Source organism: Epinephelus lanceolatus, chromosome 13, assembly GCF_041903045.1.
Source record: "Epinephelus lanceolatus isolate andai-2023 chromosome 13, ASM4190304v1, whole genome shotgun sequence".
In the NCBI taxonomy this organism is placed as follows: domain Eukaryota; kingdom Metazoa; phylum Chordata; class Actinopteri; order Perciformes; family Serranidae; genus Epinephelus; species Epinephelus lanceolatus.
Window position 1 is genome coordinate 31,237,015 of NC_135746.1, and position 24,650 is coordinate 31,261,664.

The following is a 24,650-nucleotide window of genomic DNA, read 5'->3' on the forward strand; positions in this document are numbered from 1 at the left end:
TAAAGTTCAGAATTGACTTTAAGGTTCTCCTGTTTGTGTACAAGGCCCTTAATGGCCTAGCTCCATCCTACATCAGACCTTCTAACTCCCTATTCTACCCCCAGGTCTCTCAGGTCAGCTGACCTGGGGCCCCTGGCTGTCCCACGCTCCAGACATAAGCTCAGGGGTGATTGTGCCTTTGCTGTGTCTGCCCCCAAACTATGGAACAGCATCCCCCTTCCCAATCAGATCTGCCCCCACCATTAACTCATTTATGTCCAGGCTCAAAACCTACATTTATTCATTAGCATTTGAGTCTCGCTGATGTGGTTCTCCCTGATGTGTGCCTGTGTTTGTTGTGTCTCTTTTGTATAGCACTTTGGTCAACATGAGTTGTTTTTAAATGTGCTTTAAAAATAAATTTGAGTTGAGTTGAAATATTATTATTTAGCAATATTAAACTATTATTTAAAAGTTAATAGACATTCTATGAATATGTCCTTTTCTATTTGAGGCCTGCTTGTACATGTTAAATATGTGTTTCACCTCAGTTTAAGCTCATGGCATTCAACGCTTTTTATTCTTGAAAACATGATCAACTATACGCTAAAATGTAAATGCAAAATAATTAAATAAGTAACGAAGCAAATACATAAAGTAATGACAAATCTAAGCCCGTGTGCTCCCTGCCATTAAGGACTGTGACGTCGCTGCTCGGTCCTCATACCCCAATTAGCTTGACCATGTGCTCAGGCTGTTATCTGCTCTAATCCTAATCATCGTTTGACCCAGTGGCACTCCAGTGCAGCGGGTACAAGCTGCAGGTAGAAGTCTGATCTCACAAGAAATGCATGCTTATTATACAGAAATGTTGCTGTTTTGTCAATATGTGAGCAAAAAAGTGAAACCTGTGACTTAAATATGGTGATTTTTGACATTAAAATGCTGGCAGCCACGGTCTAATCTAACATTAAAGAGCAACTTTACATTTTGCTGCCTATCTTGTTGAATGTTGTCTCATAATGTCTCATAATCTTCCTGAAGACAGCCTGGAGCTCCTCTCACAAGCCTGGCAGTGTATAAGGTCAGGGTCAGTTAACCATGATAAAGCAGACACTTACATTTTATACCTGAAATCACTTGTTTCACCCACAGCCACACCACATGGTGATGTCACAGTGTACTAACACCCCGGAAAGCACTTCTACATCACTGCAGCAAGGTACTGTAAGAAGTTAAAACACTGGAAGTCAGGGGCGTCGGTAGCATAGTGGATAGTGCTAGCGCCCCATTTACAGAGGCACTGCCTCGCTGCAGCGGCTGCGGGTTTGAATCCGGCTTACGGCCCTTTGCTGCATGTCAGTCCCCACTCTCTCTCTGTCTCCCCATTTCACCCTCTGTCCTGTCAATAAAGGTAAAAAAGTCTAATATAATTTAATTTCCTCTTTGAAGCTATACTCTCTGATTTATGGTGCACAATTTCTATGCCACTAAATGTTGACATTTTAAAATTGAACACAATTTTCCATTGTGTTTCATAGTCTGAGATTTCTTGAGAAAAATTCTATAAATGACTGTTAACATCTGAATGGAAAGCCCAAAGTAGGACATCAAAGACCACAATAAAAGGCTGGTATAAATATTTAAATAGCATTAAATGACAGATATTTGTTAGAAAGGAAACAAAATGATCTGTACAGTCCTGTTCCACTGAGGCTACAACAAATATTACTGTTTGCACCTGACCCTCTGTTGTATGTAGGTGTTCTCAGGAAGATCAGGTAACACATAACCTCTGACTCCAGTGTTACTGTGGTATTAGAAAAGATGAATGTGTGAAGTGAGGTCTCACTCTGTCACTGTTTTCAGGTACCAAGAGGAAAAAACTAATTTACTCTAATAGCGTGATGAATCCTGCCATATTGGCCATTAATAGGCTACTACACACATTATCACATGACAACCACTTTCCTGCAGGAAAACGTTTCTTTTATACTAAAAGATACCACATTAATGGATAGGCTATGTCAACAGAGTTAGTAATGTTGTTTTCAAAGAGTAGGCTGTAAGGAGATATTTTGTGTTAAAACATCTATGGCATATGAGACATTGCAGTATGATTTTGGGTATATTCAGTCTGTATTTTAAAAGGAAAAACAGTCATAGCTTTTTTTCACCTTTCTTTCTCAATAACTTTAAGAAGAGCAAACGGTAACCAAAAGATGGCAAAAATGCTGAAATAAAAATTAACAGTGTCAAAGCTCCAAATGATTTAAAGAAAAGACAAAGGCAGTAATAAACTCCAGGCTGTACTTTAAACTTTCCTCAGAGTAACTCCTCTTTCCAAACATAAAAGATCTTTGGGACGCGCAGACACGCTTCTTCAAGTTTCCCGTTGCCATGGAAACGGCAGCATCAGAAACTGACTACACTTTGGATAATTTACAGCAGGAAAAACGCCCCCTAAAAACATAATGTCCGAGTGTGCAGAGCGGACTCTGCTGGAGCTGAACCTGCGGAGGGAGACGTGGTGTCAGGTGGAGATGAACCCCCGGCAGTCCTGGGAGAGGACCGAGAGGAGACATTACCGGAGTCACCTGCGGACCAGCCCAGTCCTTCTCACCGCTCTGACCGCCGGACCGCAGCGCAGTGCGGCCTGCAGCGAGCGACCGCCGCCCGTCAAGCTTCCAGAGAGGAGGCACTACGAGGAGAGCTGTAAGAAAGCTTGTTTGGAGATTTTACGGACTCCTGTAGAGCTAATGTCTGCATAGGAAGCTACAGTGTGTGTGGTTCCTCGCAAAGTGTGTCAATTAGGCTACTTTAATTAAATCCATAATTAATAGCCTACCTGCAGGGCGGGTGGTCTTGAGTTCATCATGGTATTTTTTAATTTTTATATTATCTATATTTCCAGTGATTGAACATTACTGGATGGGCATACCTGGCACAGGCCCATTGGCCAAAGTGTCAGGGCCCCCCTTGGTCATTTGGAAATTCAAATTAAGGCCTACCGACCTCAAAGAGACATGAAATGACCACAAAGAGACACAAAACAACAACCTTTTAAGAACAAAATGACTTCAAAGGGCAAAAAAGTTGGCAAACAGATACAAAGGAACAACAAAGAGACACAAAGCAAACAAAATACAACAAATATACCCTAGAGAGACACTAAATGACCTCAAAGATTCACACCTTGACTTCAAAGAGACCCAAATGTACTTCAAAGAGACACAAAACAACCACAACCAGATGCAAAGGAACTACAAAGAGACATTAAATGACCAACAAGATACAAATACACCTTCAAGAGACACAAATCTGTGTGGCTTGCTTCTGTGTAGGAGAGGTGGTGGGTCCTTTTGCATATTTGTACCCGGCGGCCCATTGTCTCATAATCCACCCATGATTTCAGGCATTTTTCATGACAGAACTCAAAGCCATGCTGTGATATTTATGCTTCTTTGTAGAATGATGTATTTTTTTAATTAGTTCAGAAAAAATGAGTTTTGAAAGTTAGTTTCTGTAAAACGTAAATCATTAGTACCCTCACCCTGTAGGCGAGCTGGACTATAACAAATTCCTTTTCTTGAACCAGAACGTTACAAGGACATTAAGAATTCAGCTGTTTTAAAACAGCTCCTGCATGCAGCTTAGTGTAAGTCAATAATAATGGAAGATGGAAGATTTATTACTAAACTTGAAATGGTCACATGTCCCAAGCCATCATTTTTTTGACAATCAGCTTAAATTTGACGCAAATACTGAATCAATCGTTAAGAGAGGACAACAAAGAATCCATTTGCTGATGATGCTCAACTCTTGTTGTGTTTTTAAAGTTATTTTAAGTAACTTTTATCATTCTTTTATAGAAACATTTTCATTTGTATGTTGGTTCAATGGGCTGTCAGTGAAAGATAAAAACAGTCTCAACAGCATTATCAAGGTCTGCTCCAAGATTACTGGAGTCCAGCTTAAAGAGTTCATTATGGAAGAAGCATAGTTCATAAAGCCAAATGTATAAGCAGTCAGCCTGACCATGCCCTGCGGGGTGACTTTTGTTTTCACTCAACAGAATGAAATTATTTCTGATTATTTTGGTCAGGGTGGTTTATGTTATATTAATCTCACAGAAATGTTAAACAACAAAACTATTTGAACTTTCTGTAATGTCTCTTTTCTTCTCTTTCAGATGAATCACACCTGGTGTAGACGGATACAGCCTGACGAGACCTCACACACTAATACAACAAGTATAAATGGGACCTTACATTGACTTCCAGTGTTTTATTTCTTCTAACACAATACACCATAATACAATAATATAATCAGGTGTAGTATTCGTATAACTCATGTTTGATGACAAGTGTGTTTGTTTCCACCTGTCTTTAAAAAAAAACAGCCTGTATGAAACTTGATTTAATGTCTGTCTGTTAGTCCAGAAAACTGGTCCAGAGTGAAATATCTCAACCTGTATTAGAGTAGCAACCATCCTTAATCAGGATGAATTACTGATGACTTATTATTATTAATATTATTGTTTTACTTTGATCCCCTAGCAGGTCAAACGTCCATTATGTGCAACAGTTTGTTTCATGAAATACCTCAAAAACTAATGACTAAATCCCTGTCAGGCCCTGCTGTACATTAAGCTAAATGCTAATATGGTATGCTAACATGCTATCATTAGCAACATTGTAAATGAGTGCTAAAACTAATTGTTAGCATGCTAAAGTTAGCATTAAGCTCAGGACGCCGCTGAGTCCAACAGCCTATAGTGATACAATGCTAACCTATCCAAACAGAGCATGAATCTTTTCTAATTAAAGTTGCCTCTGGCGCCACCTTCAGCTCAAACTTTGCTTTTCAGAAACCTGTCCATGCATTAGCGCCTTGGGGAAAAGTCTGTGTGCATTTTGCGCAGTGACGAGCTGAACAGTTTCTGGTGACAGACCTTTGATATCAGCGATGTACTGGCAGGACAGAGTGATGTTGCAGGGCTCGTTTCTCACCTGAGACACAGAAAGACAAGAAAATAAAACTGTTTCCACATTCTACATTTATTTAAACATGATAAGTTTTGATCATTTTAAACTTACATGCTTGTCGAGCCCCAGCGCAGGAGAGTCAGTTTCGAGACAGATGTGTTCCAGTGGGATCTGCTTGATCAGTTTGTCTCTCTGTAGTATTAAAATGTGTCACTTATTATAATGACCTGATGCAGCTGAAGTCAGTACTGCAGATTTACCCTCTATCTTCCACTACAGCCAACATGCTGCCAAAGAAAAATATGCTATGCTACTGCAATTATTATCGCTACTAATACTGCAACCCAACAGCCAGAATAAATGTTGGCATTGTACGTTTCTGCAAACATGTAGCGGTATGTTGAAACTTTACACTTCATTACATTTCAACAATGCTGCAGTTAATGTGTTGTTATGTTTAGGCACAAAAATCACTTGATTATGGTTAGGAGATGCTCATGTTTTGGCTTAAAATACCCAGATTTAGCACCACAATCATGGCTGTAAATGCCACTGATGTCTCGCTAAAGACACCCAGTTTTATTTGTTTGTCTCAAACAGTGGTCTAGAGCTTGGCAGCTGTCTCACTTTGGTGTCACGCCATCCACCATCTCCTCCTTCTCCTGATGACAAAGTTAGGTCTTATACATCTAATCACAACCACATCACTTCAGAAACACTTATATGATACGTATGAAGTGTTTAAACGTGGTAGTGTACAAATACTAGTGCTGCTACCACAAATAGTACTGCTTATACTGCAACTAACACTTCTGTTTAAAACTTTTAATCACTACTCTAATCATCACTACTTACTAGTATTGCTAATACTTCTCCAATAATCACTCTTCTACTTCCATTCTCCATCCAAGTGATAAAACTAGCACCCTCAATTGTTGAAGGAATTCAGAGCTGATGCTTTAATAGCTGAAGAAGACCTTGGGAGACTTTGATGGATCACACACAGTATGTAATGAAGACTCGACCGAGGAGAATCCCAGCTCAACACACAGAGTGTAACACTGTGTATGCCGTCCACAGATTCTAAGGGTGTCCTTGCCCAGTTCTTGTATTTAACCCAAACAGTGTTCCCTTGTGAGCTGCTCCACGTTCCCTAATAAAGTTATCTGTCCCAATCTGTGGCTACGTGAAGTTTCTACAACAAACACACTCACCTGGCTCGCTCTAAATCACCTCTACTGTCTCTTAAAAAATGCACATATCTAAAAAGAGGCTCTTGTCTGTTGTGCGTGGGGCACAGGGCAATCTCCCTTCCCTTTAACCTTGGGAGCTATGGCAACAGAGCCGGCTAAGCACCCTTATCTGGGCAGCTGTACTCCCCCCGCCACAACTGGGAGAGGATAGATGGAGTGCATTCATAACAACGGTCAAGTAGCCTGACCTCGAGGCCTCTTTTAGACCTTCTGCTGATCCGACTGTTACCTTAAGAGAAACTATCATCCATTTCCTTTAGTGACCAAGGCTAAAAGCTGTCACACAAGTTGGTAGTGATTTTTTTTCCTTTGAGAACATACTCTACTGCATCTGTACATTTTATATGACTGCAGATGAGCCAAAGTTCACTTTAAGTTTTATGGATTTAACAGAAATGCAGACGGAGATGTTTCTATTGCACACATGCAGCAGCTGATCATTCGTGTGAGACCAAAGATCATTTTGATGATGATGTATGCACATATTTGGTTACATATACACATATTAACTTCAGTCATTTTTGGCATTAACATACAGTATAATCCCTGAAGGCTTAACCTAACTACAGTACAGGCCAAAAGTTTGGACACACCTTCTCATTCAATGCATTTTCTTTATTTTCATGACTATTTACATTGTAGATTCTCACTGAAGGCATCAAAACTATGAATGAACACATGTGGAGTTATGTACTTAACAAAAAAAGGTGAAATAACTGAAAACATGTTTTATATTCTAGTTTCTTCAAAATAGCCACCCTTTGCTCTGATTACTGCTTTGCACACTCTTGGCATTCTCTCCATGAGCTTCAAGAGGTAGTCACCTGAAATGGTTTCCACTTCACAGGTGTGCCTTATCAGGGTTAATTAGTGGAATTTCTTGCTTTATCAATGGGGTTGGGACCATCAGTTGTGTTGTGCAGAAGTCAGGTTAATACACAGCCGACAGCCCTATTGGACAACTGTTAAAATTCATATTATGGCAAGAACCAATCAGCTAACTAAAGAAAAACGAGTGGCCATCATTACTTTAAGAAATGAAGGTCAGTCAGTCCGGAAAATTGCAAAAACTTTAAATGTGTCCCCAAGTGGAGTCGCAAAAACCATCAAGCGCTACAACGAAACTGGCACACATGAGGACCGACCCAGGAAAGGAAGACCAAGAGTCACCTCTGCTTCTGAGGATAAGTTCATCCGAGTCACCAGCCTCAGAAATCGCAAGTTAACAGCAGCTCAGATCAGAGACCAGATGAATGCCACACAGAGTTCTAGCAGCAGACCCATCTCTAGAACAACTGTTAAGAGGAGACTGTGCGAATCAGGCCTTCATGGTCAAATAGCTGCTAGGAAACCACTGCTAAGGAGAGGCAACAAGCAGAAGAGATTTGTTTGGGCCAAGAAACACAAGGAATGGACATTAGACCAGTGGAAATCTGTGCTTTGGTCTGATGAGTCCAAATTTGAGATCTTTGGTTCCAACTGCCGTGTCTTTGTGAGACGCAGAAAAGGTGAACGGATGGATTCCACATGCCTGGTTCCCACTGTGAAGCATGGAGGAGGAGGTGTGATGGTGTGGGGGTGTTTTGCTGGTGACACTGTTGGGGATTTATTCAAAATTGAAGGCACACTGAACCAGCATGGCTACCACAGCATCCTGCAGCGACATGCCATCCCATCCGGTTTGCGTTTAGTTGGACGATCATTTATTTTTCAACAGGACAATGACCCCAAACACACCTCCAGGCTGTGTAAGGGCTATTTGACCAAGAAGGAGAGTGATGGAGTGCTGCGGTAGATGACCTGGCCTCCACAGTCACCGGACCTGAACCCAATCGAGATGGTTTGGGGTGAGCTGGACCGCAGAGTTAAGGCAAAGGGGCCAACAAGTGCTAAACACCTCTGGGAACTCCTTCAAGACTGTTGGAAAACCATTTCAGGTGACTACCTCTTGAAGCTCATGGAGAGAATGCCAAGAGTGTGCAAAGCAGTAATCAGAGCAAAGGGTGGCTATTTTGAAGAAACTAGAATATAAAACATGTTTTCAGTTATTTCACCTTTTTTTTGTTAAGTACATAACTCCACATGTGTTCATTCATAGTTTTGATGCCTTCAGTGAGAATCTACAATGTAAATAGTCATGAAAATAAAGAAAACGCATTGAATGAGAAGGTGTGTCCAAACTTTTGGCCTGTACTGTATGTAACCATAAATGTTAATCATAAAATATATCTTAGTGCAGCATTAATAACGGACCACAGGGCTCAAAATGCCTACTTCTTTGGCTTGTAAAACAATTAATCTGCTTTCTTTCCAAAATGATCAAACCAATGAGAGGTGTGAATCCACACCTACCTGGTGGTTCCTGCAGACAGCAGGTGGGAAGGAGAAGAGGAAACCCGCCTTCACACCTTCCAGAGCTACCCACGGCTTCCCCGCAAAGTTATGAAGCAGAGCTCGACTGACAGCTGACGGAAAATCAGGAACTCATGATGTCCAAATGTCTGTTTTAGCAGCCATATGAATATACAAAAAGACACAATGAAACGAGACACCCACCTTGCTCTCTCATGGTTGCTATGGTGACCTTAGCAGCTGATCGTGAGTGGACGTTTCTGTGCAGAAACAGGAAGCAAAAAAGGACATGGTCACTGCTGTCGTTTATTAATCCCTGTGATTTGTTATTTTGGGGGGGGGGGGGGAATTTTGAATATATTGTTATTATATTGCTTTTCCACCCATTGATTTTCCTGTCAATCATGACCTGTCATCACTCAGCGCTTGTATAATCATTATCATGGCACAAAGTTTGCTGAGTGGTGGAAGCACTTTTTCTTATCAGATGCTTCTATGCAAATCAGGTTCAAATGCAGTCAAACCAGCCTTCCTGATTCAGCTGCAGGACAATCAGTAAAATAGAGGTGAAAAGATGCAGCTGTAGTCTATATTCAACCTGCTGACTGAGCCTGTACAGAGACCACAGTACAGCTGCAAGGCAGGACTGAACCTCCTCTGTGTGCTAAGTGTGGTGATGACTTTGGGTGCTGCTGCTCTCCAATACTGGAGAAAGTAAATGTACAAACATGTAGGGAGTCATGCGGATAAATCAAAGTCCTACTACAGAAAATACAGATATTCAATTACACACACAAAGACCATACTATTCCTTAGTATAATATTAGTGTCTCTATTCTACTGTGCTCACACAGGTAGGTCCAGCTCCTTGGCAATGTTGAGCTGTTTAATGAAGACCTTCATCTGGTCGTCTCTGTCTTCCTGAGTGGGAGCACACCATGGCGTGAAGTCTAAGCCAATCTGGAAACGAGTAGACAACAACATTAATTATCATATTCCAAGAGCCCTTAGCAACACTGTCAGGGTCGCATCATTGTTCTTGTTTTATTTAAATGACAAAGTGCTCAAACGTTCCTGTCCAGTGCAGTCGGAGACACTTAACTGTCTTTTTTTTAATTATTAATATTTAATTATAAGTTAAAAGTTTTACAAGTCCAAACTTTTGCTTTTAAGTCTCAAGTCAAACCAAGTCATTCAGAGTATCAAGTCTCAGGTGAGTGAGTTCTCACAGCGCTTAAGTCAAGTCCATTTCAAAAGGCAAATCTGTCACAAAATCTGTCAAGCCTAGACTCTTATTTTTGTGACTTAAGTTTCTCATGTCGACCGCTCTGCTGCAGAGAAGAAAAATTCAGCTGAGGTAAAAACACATGTAGAAAAGTGGTTATAGACTCGTGGATGAACTACAATGTGTTCAGTGCAGCAAGGAGGGGGACTCGCTGTGCCAACACGATCCATAAAAATAACAGTTATGGAAACGGGACTCTGGGACTGTTGACTTAGCCCTGTGATGCCTGAAATCTGCTCTGACAAACACACACATTCCTCAACAGGCAGCATGAGAGACTATCGCAGGATGAAGTGTGTGTGTGTGTGTGTGTGTGTGTGTGCGTGTGTGTGTGATTGTGTAAGTGCATGAGAAAGGGTGGGAGTTGACATGAGAGTTTTAACTAGTTTAATCTGCTTTACTTCAGTAGAAGTCACATTAAAGGCAGCTGTGTGTGTGTGTGTGTGTGTGTGTGTGTGTGTGTGTGTACTAGGTAAGGTGACAGTCACTTATTACGGACACTTCTAAGGACATTATTCTGCTTATACCATGGTCATACACCTAAGAAAAAAAATAAGTCCATTCTTTAATAAGTTATATTAAGTTTTTCACAGGCCATAACTCAGTTACCCTGGTAACGCCTTCCAGTTTGATCAACATCTGGAATAATTATTACCATCCCATAAGATTCTTATGCAATGCAAATGTTGTTCACTACTCCAGTAAATAGGACGAACCTTAGATTTCGCTTGGAATACAACAGAAGCAACAATGTGTGTGAAATGGTGGTGTGTATTATGTGTGTGAGTTTGCACTTGACCTGGTATCCTTGTGAGGAACAATTTGAGTGTTAGACCTTGAGACTGAGGACATTTTGTCCTGTCCTCACTCCTCTGAAGGACTGTTTGACAGTTAAGACTTGAATCAAGATAAGAAGGATTAGGTTAAGGTGACAGTAAGGGGCTAAGCATGCATTGTATCACAGTGTGTCAAGTATGTTGTATCAAGCCGGTTGTAGAAATGGGAATAAGTAAGAAGAGTTCAGTATAAAGGTCCAACGAGAGTTTGTGTGCAGTCTACCTCTCCGATAGCGACGATGCGTTCTTTGTGTTTGTAGAACTGCAGCAGGGCAGCATCCAGGTCCTGTGGGATATAAATCTTCATTAAGAACCACAAGATTCTTTTGTGTTTTAATCCTACAGCAGCTGTTTAACCTCTTACATGTGACAGGCTGTCTGTCCTATGTGGAAAGTGTATTATAGAAAATGGCTGTGCAGCTACAGACAGAAAGAATTCTTACTTATCTTCAGTCATTTTCTAGAAATAAACAAATGTGAATGTATTAAACCTACTTTTAAAAAAGGCCATTTGCATCTTAATTACATTTTATTTCTCTCTCTTGTATAAATTAGTTTTGTTTTGGGCACTTTTTAGAAACTCTAAAGCAGATTGATTGGATTTTTTCCACATTTTTCTTTTCATTCTGGGAACTGGTGAAGACTGAACAGCTTTTTCTTGCAGCAGTAAAACATAATAACTTTAGGCTGCATGTAGACGTAAAAATCACAGTGAAAATAAAAAATTATGGCGATTTTTTGTGAGCTTATCTCTACTTTGTGCTTCTATAGTAGGCCTGTATAAGTGTACCCTGTCAGTAGCTCCATCAATCAGAACACTAGAGTTAATCCTGGCTCAGCTGACCTGCTTCAACACACTATCAAGATATTGGAAATGATTAAATGTAGGCTGCCAAGTTTTGCTGCTGGATTATTCAATGTAGAAGATGAAACTTAAAACTCAAAACAGGACCAGATTTGAGAAACAACTCCCTATTTCAACAACATCAAAGCCCATACTTTAAAATGTTAAATCAAAGCTACTATGAGAAATATACATATTTTTGTACTTTCAGTAATAGCTTAATAAAACAACAAATACACCTTTATCTCCTCCAGAGGCCTCAGAAACACTCCCTCCCTCCCTCCCTCTGTCTCACACTCTGAACTCCCTCACCTCCTGTTTTCCCCAGCTGGGACACCACTGACCAGCCTGGGTACAGTTACTCTCTGAATCTGTTGAGTAACACAATCAAAAGATAGATGAGGCGCAGACTGTTTTATTACCTGAGGCCTCACACTGCGCTGCTCGGGGCCCCCGCCACCCTGCAGTGGATGAAGGCCGAAACATGGAGCCACCAGATCTGGATAACTGTGAGAAAAGAATCCGACAGTAACACCCTGAATAATAAATAGAGTGTGATCCAGCTGGGAGCAGCGCTGCGAGACAATGGAAACATTTTTATCCTATACATTGTGCACCTGTGACTTCAGTGAGCAAGTACATTTACAAAAGTTCTACACTTACTGATTGTACAGTTCGGAGCTTCAGGCACTGTACTTTAATATTTTCTTTCAGTAATACTAAATACTTTTGCCTATATTTATCCAATAGGTGCAGTTACTACAGTTAATTGTGAGTTAATATGCAAAATATACAATTAGCTTTTAGAATTTCTGTAGTTTAAATGTATACAATGTATAAATGTTTGTGTGTCTATGAGGGAGTTAGACAAACCAAGAAAAACAATTGCATGCACACCAGAGTAACTATAATTTTGGTCAAAATTGAGTTATGACTGAACTGACAAAATTTCCTGGTTCAATCTTGTTCTCTTCCAGAGAAAATAGGGTGTAAAACATGTAGCAACTACAAAATCCAACCAAACCCCAACGCAAATAGCAGTAAATTTAGTCACTGTGCTCTGCCTTGGGTTCCTGGGGTTTTGGGCTCCTACTGGGCCAGTGAAATGTATTATCCCACCACACCACTAGGTGGCTTATATCACAGGCTGAGACAAGCCATGGTATTTAAGCTCCTCCCAGTAAGCACAGGTGTTGCTGATGTAAGGAGGCAAACAGTTTTGTGCTCGGAGTAAAATTACATGGCTGTTGTTAAGTGAAGTTTGTGTTTAAAGGTACTGGAAGTTATATGGACATTCTGGACTATTGAGAGAAAATAAACGAATGATGGTCGACAGCACTGGTTAAGATTGGGAGTAATTCTCTGAGTACACATCCAAACAATTCAACCAATTAGCAACCAGTAGCGGCTAATGTATAGGCTAGTCACTACAATGGCGGTGAGCATATTACAGCTAATGGTGAACGTGTGTATGAGGATGACGCCAACAACAAAATAACCTGACAATGACCACAGCAAGATCAGTGATATGACAACGATGATGATGATGATTATGTCAAATAAGCTTAATTTAGGTACATCTTTCTGTTACTGCTTTTAAAACACACATCTATAAATGAAACAAATACGAACCGAAGCTGGTGAGAAATGAGAACAGTTTTCCTCATACTAAAAAAGGTAAAACACTGAAGTTGTAATTATGTTCTTTGCCTTTGCATTACCTATGTAGCTGTTAAAGGTGATAGAAATGCAGGATGCAGTAACTGAAATTTTAGTGCATTGTTGGGGTCATAGGTCAAATCACTGATCATTGTTTTTATGCATTAAAAATTATTTATGAATACCTATTTAATAAATGCATTTACACTTTTCTACCTACAATACGTTTGGATGGACAGTCAAAAAACTTTGAAACCATTTTCTCTATTACAGCATAACTGCAGTTAGCCTTTGTAGGGCAGCATTATACCTGAATATCCTCTTTTTGTTTGTGAAATTTTCCTTAAACACAGATTTAGCAGAGGAAATATTGTATTCCCTTTCATTTATTCCTTAATTTAATAATTAGATTATGTTGTATTTAATGAGCAGGGAAAATTATAAAAACAGGACTTAAGACTATTTGACCACTGAACACACGTCCTGTTACTGAAAGACTGTTAAATCACTGTTTGATGTAATTTGCTACTCGTTCTAAGTTTGTTGCTTGTTTCTTTTATGTGATTTATTTTCATGCTGAGGTTTTGTGTTTTTCGCTGTCTTCCTTTAATGTTTTGCTCTCGTAAAAGATCTGAACATGGATATGTTTTTTGTTCGGGATACTGTTAGCTTGACTTTCTTTTTTTACTATGCACCAGTCTGACATATTGTCATGAGGTCCTTGCTGTTTTAAACTCATGTTATCTGCACAAATCTGTAGTTTGCATTTCTTCCCCCTGATTTTATATAATAGTTTTAAAACTTCCCAACCGTATTATCAAAATGTGAATTTCTGCTTAAGTTATAGTTTTCTGGGTTTTATGCTTTTACTGCATCAGTCCTTTGTCCCTTCCCTATAAAGCACACTATATAATTTAAGGTTATGAGACACTATAGGACAGATTACATAACAGTGAAGACATACAGACCTTTCCTGCAGCTGGAGAACTCTGTCAAACTCCCTGACTTCTTCTGTAACTGCAACCAGAGTCCTTACCCCGGCCTGCGATCACACGTGCGCGCGCGCGCACACACACACACACACACACACACACACTGCTCATCTTCTTTTCTTTCATAGATCAATGGGTCAGCATGGCTTCATATCCATCATGGTACTATCAGGATATTAAGATCTTGTTACACAGTCTGTTGCACATAAGTGAACAACCATGAAATATAACTGTGTTGATTTCAGCCGTATTGCTCAGTCCAGCACTGCAGTATGGTGTTTGTGATAAATTTCTGTTGTCTTGTGCAGATGAATTAATAGCTTACCTGAGTGGTCCTCTGGATCACATCCTCCAGATCCTGCAAAGACAAAAAAATGTTTGCACAGTGGCAAAGCAATGATAAAAATAACAAAAACTACATATTTAATGAATTAAGTTGAGAAAAAAGAAGCAAATAACTGTAATGATACTGTGACAGACAACAGTAGGTGTTATAAATGTTGTGGCGTACAAGAAGCTTTAATTTTGAAATATGAATATTTGTAACACTTATACTCAATGTATTTGTAGTCTGCGATGGATTTATAGAGGCCCAAATACTTTTAAATGTAATGTTAATGTTGGACAGTTAACTTGGTGCTCACCTCTTCAAACTCACTGGCTGATATATGACAGTGACAGTCGACGAAGCCATACTCCATTAAAAAAATAATAATAATAAGAGCTAAGAGCACAAACTATATCGAAAAACTGCGATATTTATCCATTTTGTCTTCGTAAACATAGTTTTAGCAGCGAGGCAGAACTCTCCTGCGACGCTAGGAGTGTTGTTCCGGGGGGGGTAAATATTAGCAGACGGACCAGGATGTTATACTCACTTCCGGTTTGCGTCAAAAAAATATAAACAAAGTTGGCGGTAAAGATGGAGCCCGCAGAGAGTGAACTCGTACCCAGTGATGAAACAAACCAGGAGTACAGAGTTCAAGTAACGTCGAAGAAACAAGTCATAGAGCAGATTAACAAATACAAAGACATTTTAAAGACGGCTCTTCACGGGCAGGAGGACGTCGCGGAAGAGACGAAGCGAGTTTTACTGCAGGAGCTGCTGGCGGTGAGTCTGACTGAATGTTTACACCTTAATGTTACTAACAACCTTACATTTAGACAATTCATGGAGTATCAAACTGTCTCTGTCAAGACAAAACAGACCGCTGAGCGTTGTTTCATAAAGACTTCTGTCAGCACAAGGGCTCAGAATTGTCTCTGTGACTTAGAGAATACCACACCAAATCCCAGCCGAAAATGTTCTATTTAATATCTGCTTTGCTGACAACGTTAATACTCACATGAACAAAACACTATTTAATACCACTTTAAGATTTGTTGAGATCAAGTGGTAATTTCGGCTTAAATGTATAGAGGGCTGCTATTTATTTAAATGAAATAAAACCTTACTTTTTAATGTAGGCTGGCCAGCTCGTTGGGTAAACACACAACGGTTAAATGTTATGTGTTTCTGTTGTGAACTCACCATTTCAAGAAATGCTGAGCAGTTTTAAAAATGAAAACTCGACATTTTAAATTAATAAAATGAAAATTTACTTCAAGTTAATGACATATGAGTAGTTGTTTTCATCAGATTTCTGTATGATGTTTCACAGTGTACAGATATTGGACAGTAAATAATAATAATAATAATAATAATAATAATAAACAAACATCTTAAGCAAAACTGCAAATATTTCTTAAATCCAGTACTTTTGAGTTTTGAACTCTTGGTCAGACAAAACACAACATTTGATGGCATCACTTTGAGCTTTATAAAACAGGGATTTTGCTATTTTCTGACATTTTATCATCCAAATATTAATTAAAAATTAATTATCAGCAGATTAATTAACAATGATAAATAATGCCGTAGTTGCAGCCTGAAAAATTTGCATTAAGTAAGATACAGTTTATAATGTATTGCAGCTGTATTACGGACACTTTGTTTCTGGTGAACTGCTGATGGCTGTACTGTTTGTTAAAGCTGTCTTCAGTAGTGAAAGTATTTGTATCTGTGCAGAACTTTGAGGCGGCGGTTCAAGACAATGTGTTGGTGAACGGACAGCCTTGGGAGGAGGCACCTGATGTTGAAGGTGATTTACTAATGCCACTTTAAATTCTAATTTTACATTACATACTTAACTGGGAACAAGAGTTTCCTAAATTCATGTTATCTAAAATAAACCTCTATTTGATAAATTACATGTGTTTATTTCTCCTCTCACACATTCAGCAGAAGACGAGGCTGCTGATCTGGAAAGCCTGCTGGATGACACCATTGTTGAGACCACCAGGAGGCGCCGTACATACCCAAAACAGATCCTGCCGCATGTGGTCCACTCCCTCAAAGCTGAGCGTAAACTCATGGTGGGTGTGGGACCCCGTTGAGAAATGAGATGCAATACTTCCTTTAAATCAATTCAATCTGTGTTGCAGTAGAAAAACAAATGAATAAGATGAACAATCTGTAACATCAGGGGTGTGTGTGAGTATCAGGGTTAGTGGAAAATAGGGTATGAAGATGTTATATGCTAAAAGAAGTTGACAAAACCAAGCAAACAAACCAGGAGACTATGTGAGAGCTGAGAGAGACTGAGGCAGCCTAGGCTTGCCAGCTCATCAGCCTAGGTGAGTTGGCTCAGGAGCGACCTGCACTGCTAGCCCACTCCCTGCAAGGGGAGGAGAAAATCACAAGCACACCAGATACGCAAGAGGAGGTGTCATAGAAGTGCGTGGAAGTTGTGGGACCTGAAACACACTGACAGCTCAGTTTCAGGAAAAAGCCCAGCTGAGTGGGAGGAAAAGTGCACTTTACAGAGACAATAGACCACAGTCTCATCTTAAAAACATACAATGGAAGTAATAAACAGTTATCCATCATTTCACAGATTGCTGTTCAGACTGACATCACTGTTGGGATCAACTTTACATATACTGTGTGTTGATAATAAGGTAAAAGGCAGCAAAACTCAAATCAGTACAGGTTTAACTTAATTATCCTTCATAGGAAGTCCATTTGATCAAGGTGAAAAACATGGAAGTGCCTCAAGAGAAAACAACAGTTGAAGCATCAGCAGCATCCAGAGCTGATGTGTTTTGTGTCCTCTTTTCTGACATCATCTGTGTTTGTTTTTCAGAAGCTGTATGAGCACGCAGTCAAACCTCAAGAGGTGGTCAAAGACCCTGATCAAGGTTGTCACCTCTAATCAGTCATACACATGCACACAGACATTTTTAGTTTGAGAGCTACTTCTCTATAAGTCTATGCTTGAAAGCCTTTGGAAGTCCTTGTGGGTGTTAGTGGGGGTCAGCACCCCCCAGAGGAAATCTATTACTGTATTGACAGTCACTTTGGAGGCAGAGAGGAAGACCTTAAGTGAGGTGTTGACAGCAGACAGACAAACTAAACCAGACACAGCTAGTTAGTTGACCCACTGTAACTATGCTGTTTTTGTTTGTGTGTTTCACCAGAGAGCATCATGAGCAATTTGTCAGCAGCAGCTCCTGGCATGGTGAAACAGGCTATCCAGGTCATAAAGGTAACACACACACCTGAACACACCAAACCAGTTTTATAGATGGATATATAGATGCATTATTGACATGTGTATGTTTTTTTTTTCTTTAGTCAATCAACACTCTGCAGAAACAAGCCGAAGGCCTCTGTGAGATCCTCAACATGAAACCGAGCCACGCCACCCTGGAGATCCACCGAGAAGTGTTTGGTTTCAACGGCCAATCGGATGCCCTCCTGCCTCCTGTGAACGGAGCCACGAGGAACAGGCAGCCAATCAAGAGAGCCGTAGAGGAAGCAGCTGCCGCAAGCTGCTATGGGCCCCTCAGTAAGAAACCCGTGGGAGAGGGCAAGCCTGAGTGACACTTCCTGCTACCATAACCACAGAACAGCAGAGATGTTTTGATGTTATGTGTGTGTTGTTTTTCAGCCTTTTTTAAAGAATAGAAAGCAGGATTTAAAAATGACTCTTGAGGTTTATTCATTTTAAACATAGCGAAAGATTTTCTCCAACATGCACAGTAAAGGTTCCATGTCTCACATTTAGACATGTACATAATATTTATGCTGAGACATTACTATAATAACAAAGAAAAATCCTTTAACATGTTTATTTGTCTATGAAAATAGCTTTTGTCATATTTGCTGAAACTTTCACTTTATTCTGAAAGAAGCTCATGAGACAGACAGCCTGTAAAAAAAAAATCACTTCCCTCCTCCTCTTCCTCCTGCTTCTAATGGCATTTGCTAGAATCTACTACCAAAAACAGCCAATCAGAGCCGAGGAGTCTCTAACGCAGCTGTCAGTCACTGCTTGTTAACTCAGGCAGCACTGATAAAATATGAATCAAAATTCTGTTGCTGCATTGCCTGTTTCTCGCTTCAGATGTTTCCAGACACACATTTTAGTGTACTGTTTAGCTGTAAAATGAGAAATTGGGTCTGGCCATTGCGCGTTGCTTGGTTTCGGCTCACATGTTTCCGACATGGTGGCCTAATCACAAGTTTTCTCAATGTACAGCTAAACAGTGCACTAAATTATGTTTCTGAAATAGGCAAATAAGCATGAAAAAGGCAACGCAGCAACAGAATCTTGATTTATATTTGATCAGCGCTGCCTAGTTTGATAGTTTGAGTGACTGACAGCTGATAATGTGAAACTACCTAAGGGCCAGCTGCTTCTCACATCACATATTAAAAACACACACACAAATGAGATAAATGCAACTGTTTCATCTTCAAGTGAAAAAGTATTCAACCTTTCACCACCACCACCACTCGGCAGCCCTCGCTGTCGACTTTTTGCTTCTTTGCTGTGGCCATGAAATTTCTGTTGTTGTGTGCCATTGTTTGTGAAAACGCTTTAGTTCCACCTGTGTAATTCCTACTTAGTGTGTGTCTGAAAACCACTCAGTAGTCCGGACATCATGAGGTGAAAAGAAAAATGCAAAGGGATCTCGCCTGTTTGACAAGTATTGGGTGGTGGGCCATGTAAAGTATATTTTGAAAGACAAGTTGTGGGCCATGATTGGTCCCTGGACTGGACTGTGAACATGCCTAATGAAGCAAACACGATACTCGTTGCCCTTTCACTCGCAAAGCTTGTCTTTGGTGTGCTGCAGGCCCCTTTTTAACTATACTGCTGGACAGAGTACCAACAAATTTTCTTATTACATGCACCAATGTATGACAATAAGTTGTAACTGCCATATTTACATTCACAAACCACGTTAATCTTGTCTGGTTTAGAAGATGTCTTGATTGTAAGTTTTTTTTAAGTGAAGATTTTGCAGAGCATTTTGCCACATCACCTGAATTCATGAAAAAAAAAATGAAATAAATGTAGTTTTTAGGATTAAACTGAATCGGATAAAGTCCTAAAAAGGTCACTGACTCCTTTTTTGTTGCTGTTCATAATGTATAAAAATACATTTCCAGAGACTTTACGTTTTTAAACATTTAAATCTATCCTGTTGGTTCATATTTGTCATTTAAAGGTAACTCTAAAAACCTGTAAATGAATGCATTTTTTTTAATCCACTCCATCTGTTCTGTGCCCTCTGTAAAGGATTAAGCTGGCTTTATTCTATGTTTTCCTTTTTGTCAACAAATTCCATTAAAAAAAAACATGTTAGTCCGCCTCTATTTGTCAACCTGTCTACCCAGTCTGCAGCCCACTGGTTCCTACTGAGGATGTGACACAAACAGGAGGAAATAGTACATTTTTGTGAGACTATTTTTAGCTGTGGATTAAAACACATTCAGTGCTCTGCTGTGTATTTCCAGCAGCATGGCAGTGTATGTGACATGGCACAACATGTCACCCACTGCAACATGGATCAAAGATGTGGGTCAATCCATTAAATACTGTACTCCAGTTAACTGTGGCACCCCGAGTCATATGACTTATGTGAACAGCCCTCGCCACTACTTCTAAAACGGCAGCGAAATTGAAAAGTGAAAAGAAAGCTGAAGTGAAACTACAGCCTGTTTTCTGCGTGGTTTGTTTTAAACGTCCTTGGACTCGATGCCCAGTCCACAAATAACACTTCATTTTCTGGCAGAGTGAGTGTGCAGGATATCCTCCTGTTTTTCTTATTTTAATGCACCCTTTCTAAAAAAAAAAAAAAAAATCTGTGATGTCACACTGTGAGTCTTCCTGCAATTCTCATCAGAAGAACAGCAAGAATAACCTCTGTGAAGGATGTGAGGTAAGATCACACTGATGCTGTGTTATTGTGTCTTTAATGTTTTATGACAGGGAAAAGCATTTTTTAAATCTGGTGCAACCTGCTACTTATCCTACAGGGGGGTTAAAGGTCGATGTTGTAAAGCTATAGCAAACATCAGGGTTCAAACCAGCATCTTTTAGTTATCTCTCTCAGCACAGTGCTCAGGATCCAGTTTGTTTTGTGTGTGTGTGTGTGTGTGTGTGTGTGTATGTGTGAGAGAGAGAGAGAGAGAGAGAAAGAGGAAGGTGTTGACAAATTATTGTCTGTGAGGGCTCAGATTTAATTGATTGCAGCCGAATGAAGATTAAATTGGAATTCTTGCAACAAAGCAAACAAAACTTCAAAAATATTTATCAGATATATATATATATATATATATATATATGTATATATATATATATAGTGTGTGTGTATGTGTGTGTGTGTGGCTATGACCTAAGTTACCTTCAAGGACACACACTAGATTCAGTTTATTGGGGATGGCTTGTTGAACTAGGGGCAAAAGTTGTGTTCTCAGTTGGGAAAAAGCTGTTGTTAGGTGGTTGAGGTTAGGGTTACCGTAAGTCTCTAGGAAATCAATGTCACCAAATGTCACCTAAGTAAATGTGTGTGTGTGTGTGTGTCTCAGGGTCCAGAGGATGAAGGCAAGAGGCTGAAGAGGAGGGAGAAGAACAGAGTTGCCGCCCAAAAAAGCCGGAAGAGACAAATACAGAGAGCTGACATTCTGCATGAGGTCTGTCCGTCTGTCTGTCTGTCTGTACATGCTCTTGTACTTCCACCTTTGAGAGGAGGACCAGTTGCCTACCTTGAGACTGAGGCCATTTTTTCTGTTCCTCACTGCTTCAAATGGCTGCTTGAGTCCTTAGACTCAGGGTTAAGCGTAGTGCTTCATTAGTAATACGCGTCCATGAACCTGGAGTACTCAAAAATAAAACTGATGTTTTGTGGTGTTTCTTTATATATTTTTTTTAAAAGATATATATCTTGATTTCAAGGTCTAAATTTTGGTCGAGCTTAGTCTAAACTCCGTAGTATGAGATGACCCACAGATGGCATTATCAAGGATTATTTCCTCAAACAAAGAATTTCTGCAGAGCCAAGGCAACATTATACATTTTTTTCACTGTCCCCCATTACTAGTAATATATTTTTTATAAATCAATATCTGCATATGAAAGCTGAATCTGTAGGCAATGGGACAAGATTTGGTATCCGAAGTGTTCTGGTTTCCATCTGTAGTCTGAGTATTATTGACCAATCATATTTGAGCGAGCTTTGGTTGGATGCAGGTCAACAGTCCATGTGGAGAGCAAAGGAGGCAGAAAGCATTGGCTAAAATGCAGTGTCTGAACCCATCGGCTAGCATGTTTTGACGGTTTAGCTTTTTATTAGCTTGATATCTATTTATAGAGCATCATGACTGTGTGTATAGCATCTCAAGTTGCTAATCGGAGGGTAAACAATAACTGGCACATGGAAGATAAAGTCTCAGCCTGGATATCCGCTGACTACGCTAGAACCCCCTTGAAATGTTAGCTGTTGCCCACAGAGGCCAAATCATCATCAGACTGATAGCAGATGGGTTCCAAGAATGCAGGTAACATAATTATACTGTGCAAAATTCAGGAATCCCCCTTTAAGGTCAGGATAGCGCCTCATTTTTACATGGCTCTGTGTCCGTACGTAAGTCAACCAGAAGTCCGTTCAGTCTTGTGAGAACCTCTGCGATCTCTGATGTGTTGGCGAAACCCCTACTTCTGGTTTTTGCCTGGAGTACATTGAAAAAACGTAACTCTTGTGGCAGATTGTGGACAGACCACATGCACCGTGCCACAGGAAGTTAGCATAAAAATGAAAGTTTTACAGTTTTATTTTTTTGAAGTGACAGGTTTGACAGCATGTTCAGCTAGCTAACATTGGTAGCACGCTAGCTGTGTAACATATATGGTGCACCATACTGGATCTTTTTTTTTTTTTATAACAAAATACCTCACAAAACTGGCTTCACACCTGACAGGCCAACCTCCCTACTTTTTTGTTGCCATGCATTATTAACTTTCACTTTATTATTATTAACTTTAATTTTAACTTCAATTTAAGCCTCTTTATGTTTATCTCTTTTCCTTTTCTTTTCCTCTCCTCTCCTCTCCTCTCCTCTCCTCTCCTTTCCTCCAGGCCTGTGAGCTACTGGAGCAGAAGAACAGGAAGCTGAGGAGAGAGGTAGGCTATTTACAGAGTGCATTCATCCTGGTCATCATTTCTCCCTGCTGGGATTAGATCACACCTCACTGTGTCTTGTTAGTGTTCTTCTGCTGTCACCTGTGACTACTGCAGGAGTGTACATTCATCTATGAACAATGATGATCTCCTTTAATTCAGAGTGGTTTGTGTAGGACATAGAAGTCCATTAAAACAGCATTTGAAAACAAACTGAACTGGTGGAGATCAAATATTCACAATAATCCCAGTGATGAAGTAAAGATCAGCTTGTTGACTCGTCCTCAGGTGGATTCTCTGTCTGAAGAGCAGCGCCTGCTGACTGAGACTCTCAGGACCCATGAGCCCTTCTGTCCCATCATGCACTGCTCCTTTGCCTCCTCCACCACATCCAGCTTGCAGCCTGAGCCAAGGAATAATGTTCCAGTGCAACTTGTCTGAAGCCAGCTATTGTGTAATGCACCAGTATACCACCAGAGAGCGCTGTTGAACGTGATCAGCGCTCAAGTGGGGACTCAACAGGTATGGGGTGTTCACAGTGAGGAGCGCCCTCTGGTGGTTAAAATTTTTTAATGCAGCAGCTCATGTCCATAATGTAAATACAGTTACAGGTTTACAAAAGAGTAAAATGATTTACAGTGTATTCAGTTAGACTCAGTTAAAGTAATAAAATCACACATCATCACAAAAAAGTAATTATTAACATTGTTAATCAGTTTATATAATTGAGACTGGCAAAGTTAACTTATCCTTGTGTTGAATGATAAAATATAGCTTATTAAGCACCATTTATTCAGGTTGAAATAATAATTGATAAGTGTACTGGAAAATGAATTGAACCTAAATTGTTTGGTGATGCCACATGAGATTTTCAGCCCTCCCAGAGGGAAAATGTACAACTGAAGCCCTACAGAAAACCACTTTATTTAACTGTGATAATAAAGCAATGTATAGAAATGTGTAGTTTATCATTTATTGATTTTATACGTACATTTCCAAAAGAAAAACAGCAGTGTTATGCTAGTTGTGCTCAAGAGTTTCGACCAACCATTTTCATTTCCACTGATAGGAAGTGGTACATATAGTCCTACTGCTTCCTGACAGTGAATCCTGAATAAAGGGGCTACAAACTGTGAATAAGTTCTATATTAATACAATAATTTATAGAGTTATGCTTTATAGATCAGCAATGAGCCTTTAAGAATTGGTTTAAAGTAAGTGTAAAGTCCCTTAACTGTATCTGTTTGATCCAATACTTAATTTAATCCACATTAAAGGTCTTTGGTCTTTCTCTCTGGGAGAAAATATATTTAAACCCCCAAACTTTTTTTTAGAAAATGGAAATATTCCAGATGCCTTTTGTCTCATTGTACACACATTTCCATGAAATTTTATCTGACGTAAAGTAAGTGGCATCTATATGACAACTGTGAACGTTCTTGAATGTAAAATAAAAACTTGTGGATGTGGATTCTGCTCGCCGCAAAACATATGTTTGTAAGATGGAGCTGTTGTCACTTTAGAGTTTAATAAGTGAATGACTTAGTGACATTAATATCTGCAGACTCGATGACTTTTTGGAAAATAAGTCATGAATAAATTTTTCATCATGCAATAAACCATCAAATCTGCACCAGTTAAAGGGATTTTTTATTTATAACAATAATTGGTGTCATGAGTAACATTGAATTTCATGCAGTTATTAGTGTTTGAAATTGTTATTTTTAAAAAACTGAAAAATGAAATATGACACATTACACTCAAGAAAAAATTATGTATATTATAATGTTCATGTATACATTTGATTTTTTTATGTTGGATTTTTTAAATATATATATATATATATATATATATATATATATATATATATAACCCACAGGAAGTTGAGATGTTTCCACAAAAGTCAGCATTGTGGTAAATGATGTATGAAAACTGAAAAAAAAAAAAAGTG

General features: G+C 39.5%; 4 protein-coding genes across 5 annotated transcripts in view; 3 read left to right on the forward strand and 1 right to left on the reverse strand.

The window, feature by feature from the left end:
• Positions 1-6,142, forward strand: part of spata45 (spermatogenesis associated 45) — a 6,641-nt gene extending 499 nt beyond the window's left edge. The window contains exons 2-3 of the mRNA XM_033647830.2: positions 2,428-2,694; positions 4,172-6,142. Of these exons, the coding sequence (XP_033503721.1) occupies positions 2,454-2,694; positions 4,172-4,191 (261 nt within the window). The 5' untranslated portion in view covers positions 2,428-2,453 and the 3' untranslated portion in view covers positions 4,192-6,142. The remainder of the gene's footprint in view (positions 1-2,427; positions 2,695-4,171) is intronic.
• tatdn3 (TatD DNase domain containing 3) lies at positions 4,252-15,017 on the reverse strand. Its single transcript, XM_033647829.2, has 10 exons — positions 14,833-15,017; positions 14,514-14,546; positions 14,165-14,238; positions 11,960-12,044; positions 10,917-10,979; positions 9,423-9,532; positions 8,777-8,832; positions 8,573-8,685; positions 5,079-5,159; positions 4,252-4,991 (listed from the first exon to the last, which is right to left on the reverse strand). The coding sequence occupies exons 1-10, from the start codon at positions 14,887-14,889 to the stop codon at positions 4,827-4,829; spliced, it is 837 nt and encodes a 278-aa protein (XP_033503720.1). The 5' UTR covers positions 14,890-15,017; the 3' UTR covers positions 4,252-4,826.
• A 67-nt stretch (positions 15,018-15,084) lies between these two features.
• nsl1 (NSL1 component of MIS12 kinetochore complex) lies at positions 15,085-18,347 on the forward strand. 2 transcript variants are annotated; one of them, XM_033649176.2, is made up of 6 exons: positions 15,085-15,299; positions 16,257-16,329; positions 16,470-16,603; positions 17,374-17,428; positions 17,708-17,775; positions 17,865-18,347. In XM_033649176.2, the coding sequence occupies exons 1-6, from the start codon at positions 15,111-15,113 to the stop codon at positions 18,111-18,113; spliced, it is 768 nt and encodes a 255-aa protein (XP_033505067.1). In that variant the 5' UTR covers positions 15,085-15,110; the 3' UTR covers positions 18,114-18,347. The 2 variants fall into 2 exon arrangements, with proteins under 2 accessions (XP_033505067.1, XP_033505068.1); XM_033649177.2 differs by having other exon boundaries at positions 16,473-16,603.
• Positions 18,348-20,044: 1,697 nt separating this feature from the next.
• Positions 20,045-24,325, forward strand: batf3 (basic leucine zipper transcription factor, ATF-like 3). The gene is made up of 4 exons (XM_033647798.2): positions 20,045-20,461; positions 21,111-21,215; positions 22,658-22,702; positions 22,988-24,325. The coding sequence occupies exons 1-4, from the start codon at positions 20,390-20,392 to the stop codon at positions 23,138-23,140; spliced, it is 375 nt and encodes a 124-aa protein (XP_033503689.1). The 5' UTR covers positions 20,045-20,389; the 3' UTR covers positions 23,141-24,325.
• Positions 24,326-24,650: the final 325 nt, after the last annotated feature.

Coding starts and splice junctions, on each gene's coding strand:
- tatdn3 (XM_033647829.2), bottom strand. CDS start 14,889: ATGGAGTATGGCTTCGTCGACTGTCACTGTCATATATCAGCCAGTGAG. Junction 12,045..14,164: donor GTTCTCCAGCTGCAGGAAAG/GTCTGTATGTCT, acceptor CTTTTCTCACAG/TTATCCAGATCTGGTGGCTC. Junction 4,992..5,078: donor CGCTGGGGCTCGACAAGCAT/GTAAGTTTAAAA, acceptor TCTGTGTCTCAG/GTGAGAAACGAGCCCTGCAA.
- batf3 (XM_033647798.2), top strand. CDS start 20,390: ATGTCACACTGTGAGTCTTCCTGCAATTCTCATCAGAAGAACAGCAAG. Junction 20,462..21,110: donor ACCTCTGTGAAGGATGTGAG/GTAAGATCACAC, acceptor TGTGTGTCTCAG/GGTCCAGAGGATGAAGGCAA. Junction 21,216..22,657: donor GAGCTGACATTCTGCATGAG/GTCTGTCCGTCT, acceptor CCTTTCCTCCAG/GCCTGTGAGCTACTGGAGCA.
- nsl1 (XM_033649176.2), top strand. CDS start 15,111: ATGGAGCCCGCAGAGAGTGAACTCGTACCCAGTGATGAAACAAACCAG. Junction 15,300..16,256: donor TACTGCAGGAGCTGCTGGCG/GTGAGTCTGACT, acceptor GTATCTGTGCAG/AACTTTGAGGCGGCGGTTCA. Junction 17,429..17,707: donor GGTCAAAGACCCTGATCAAG/GTTGTCACCTCT, acceptor GTGTTTCACCAG/AGAGCATCATGAGCAATTTG.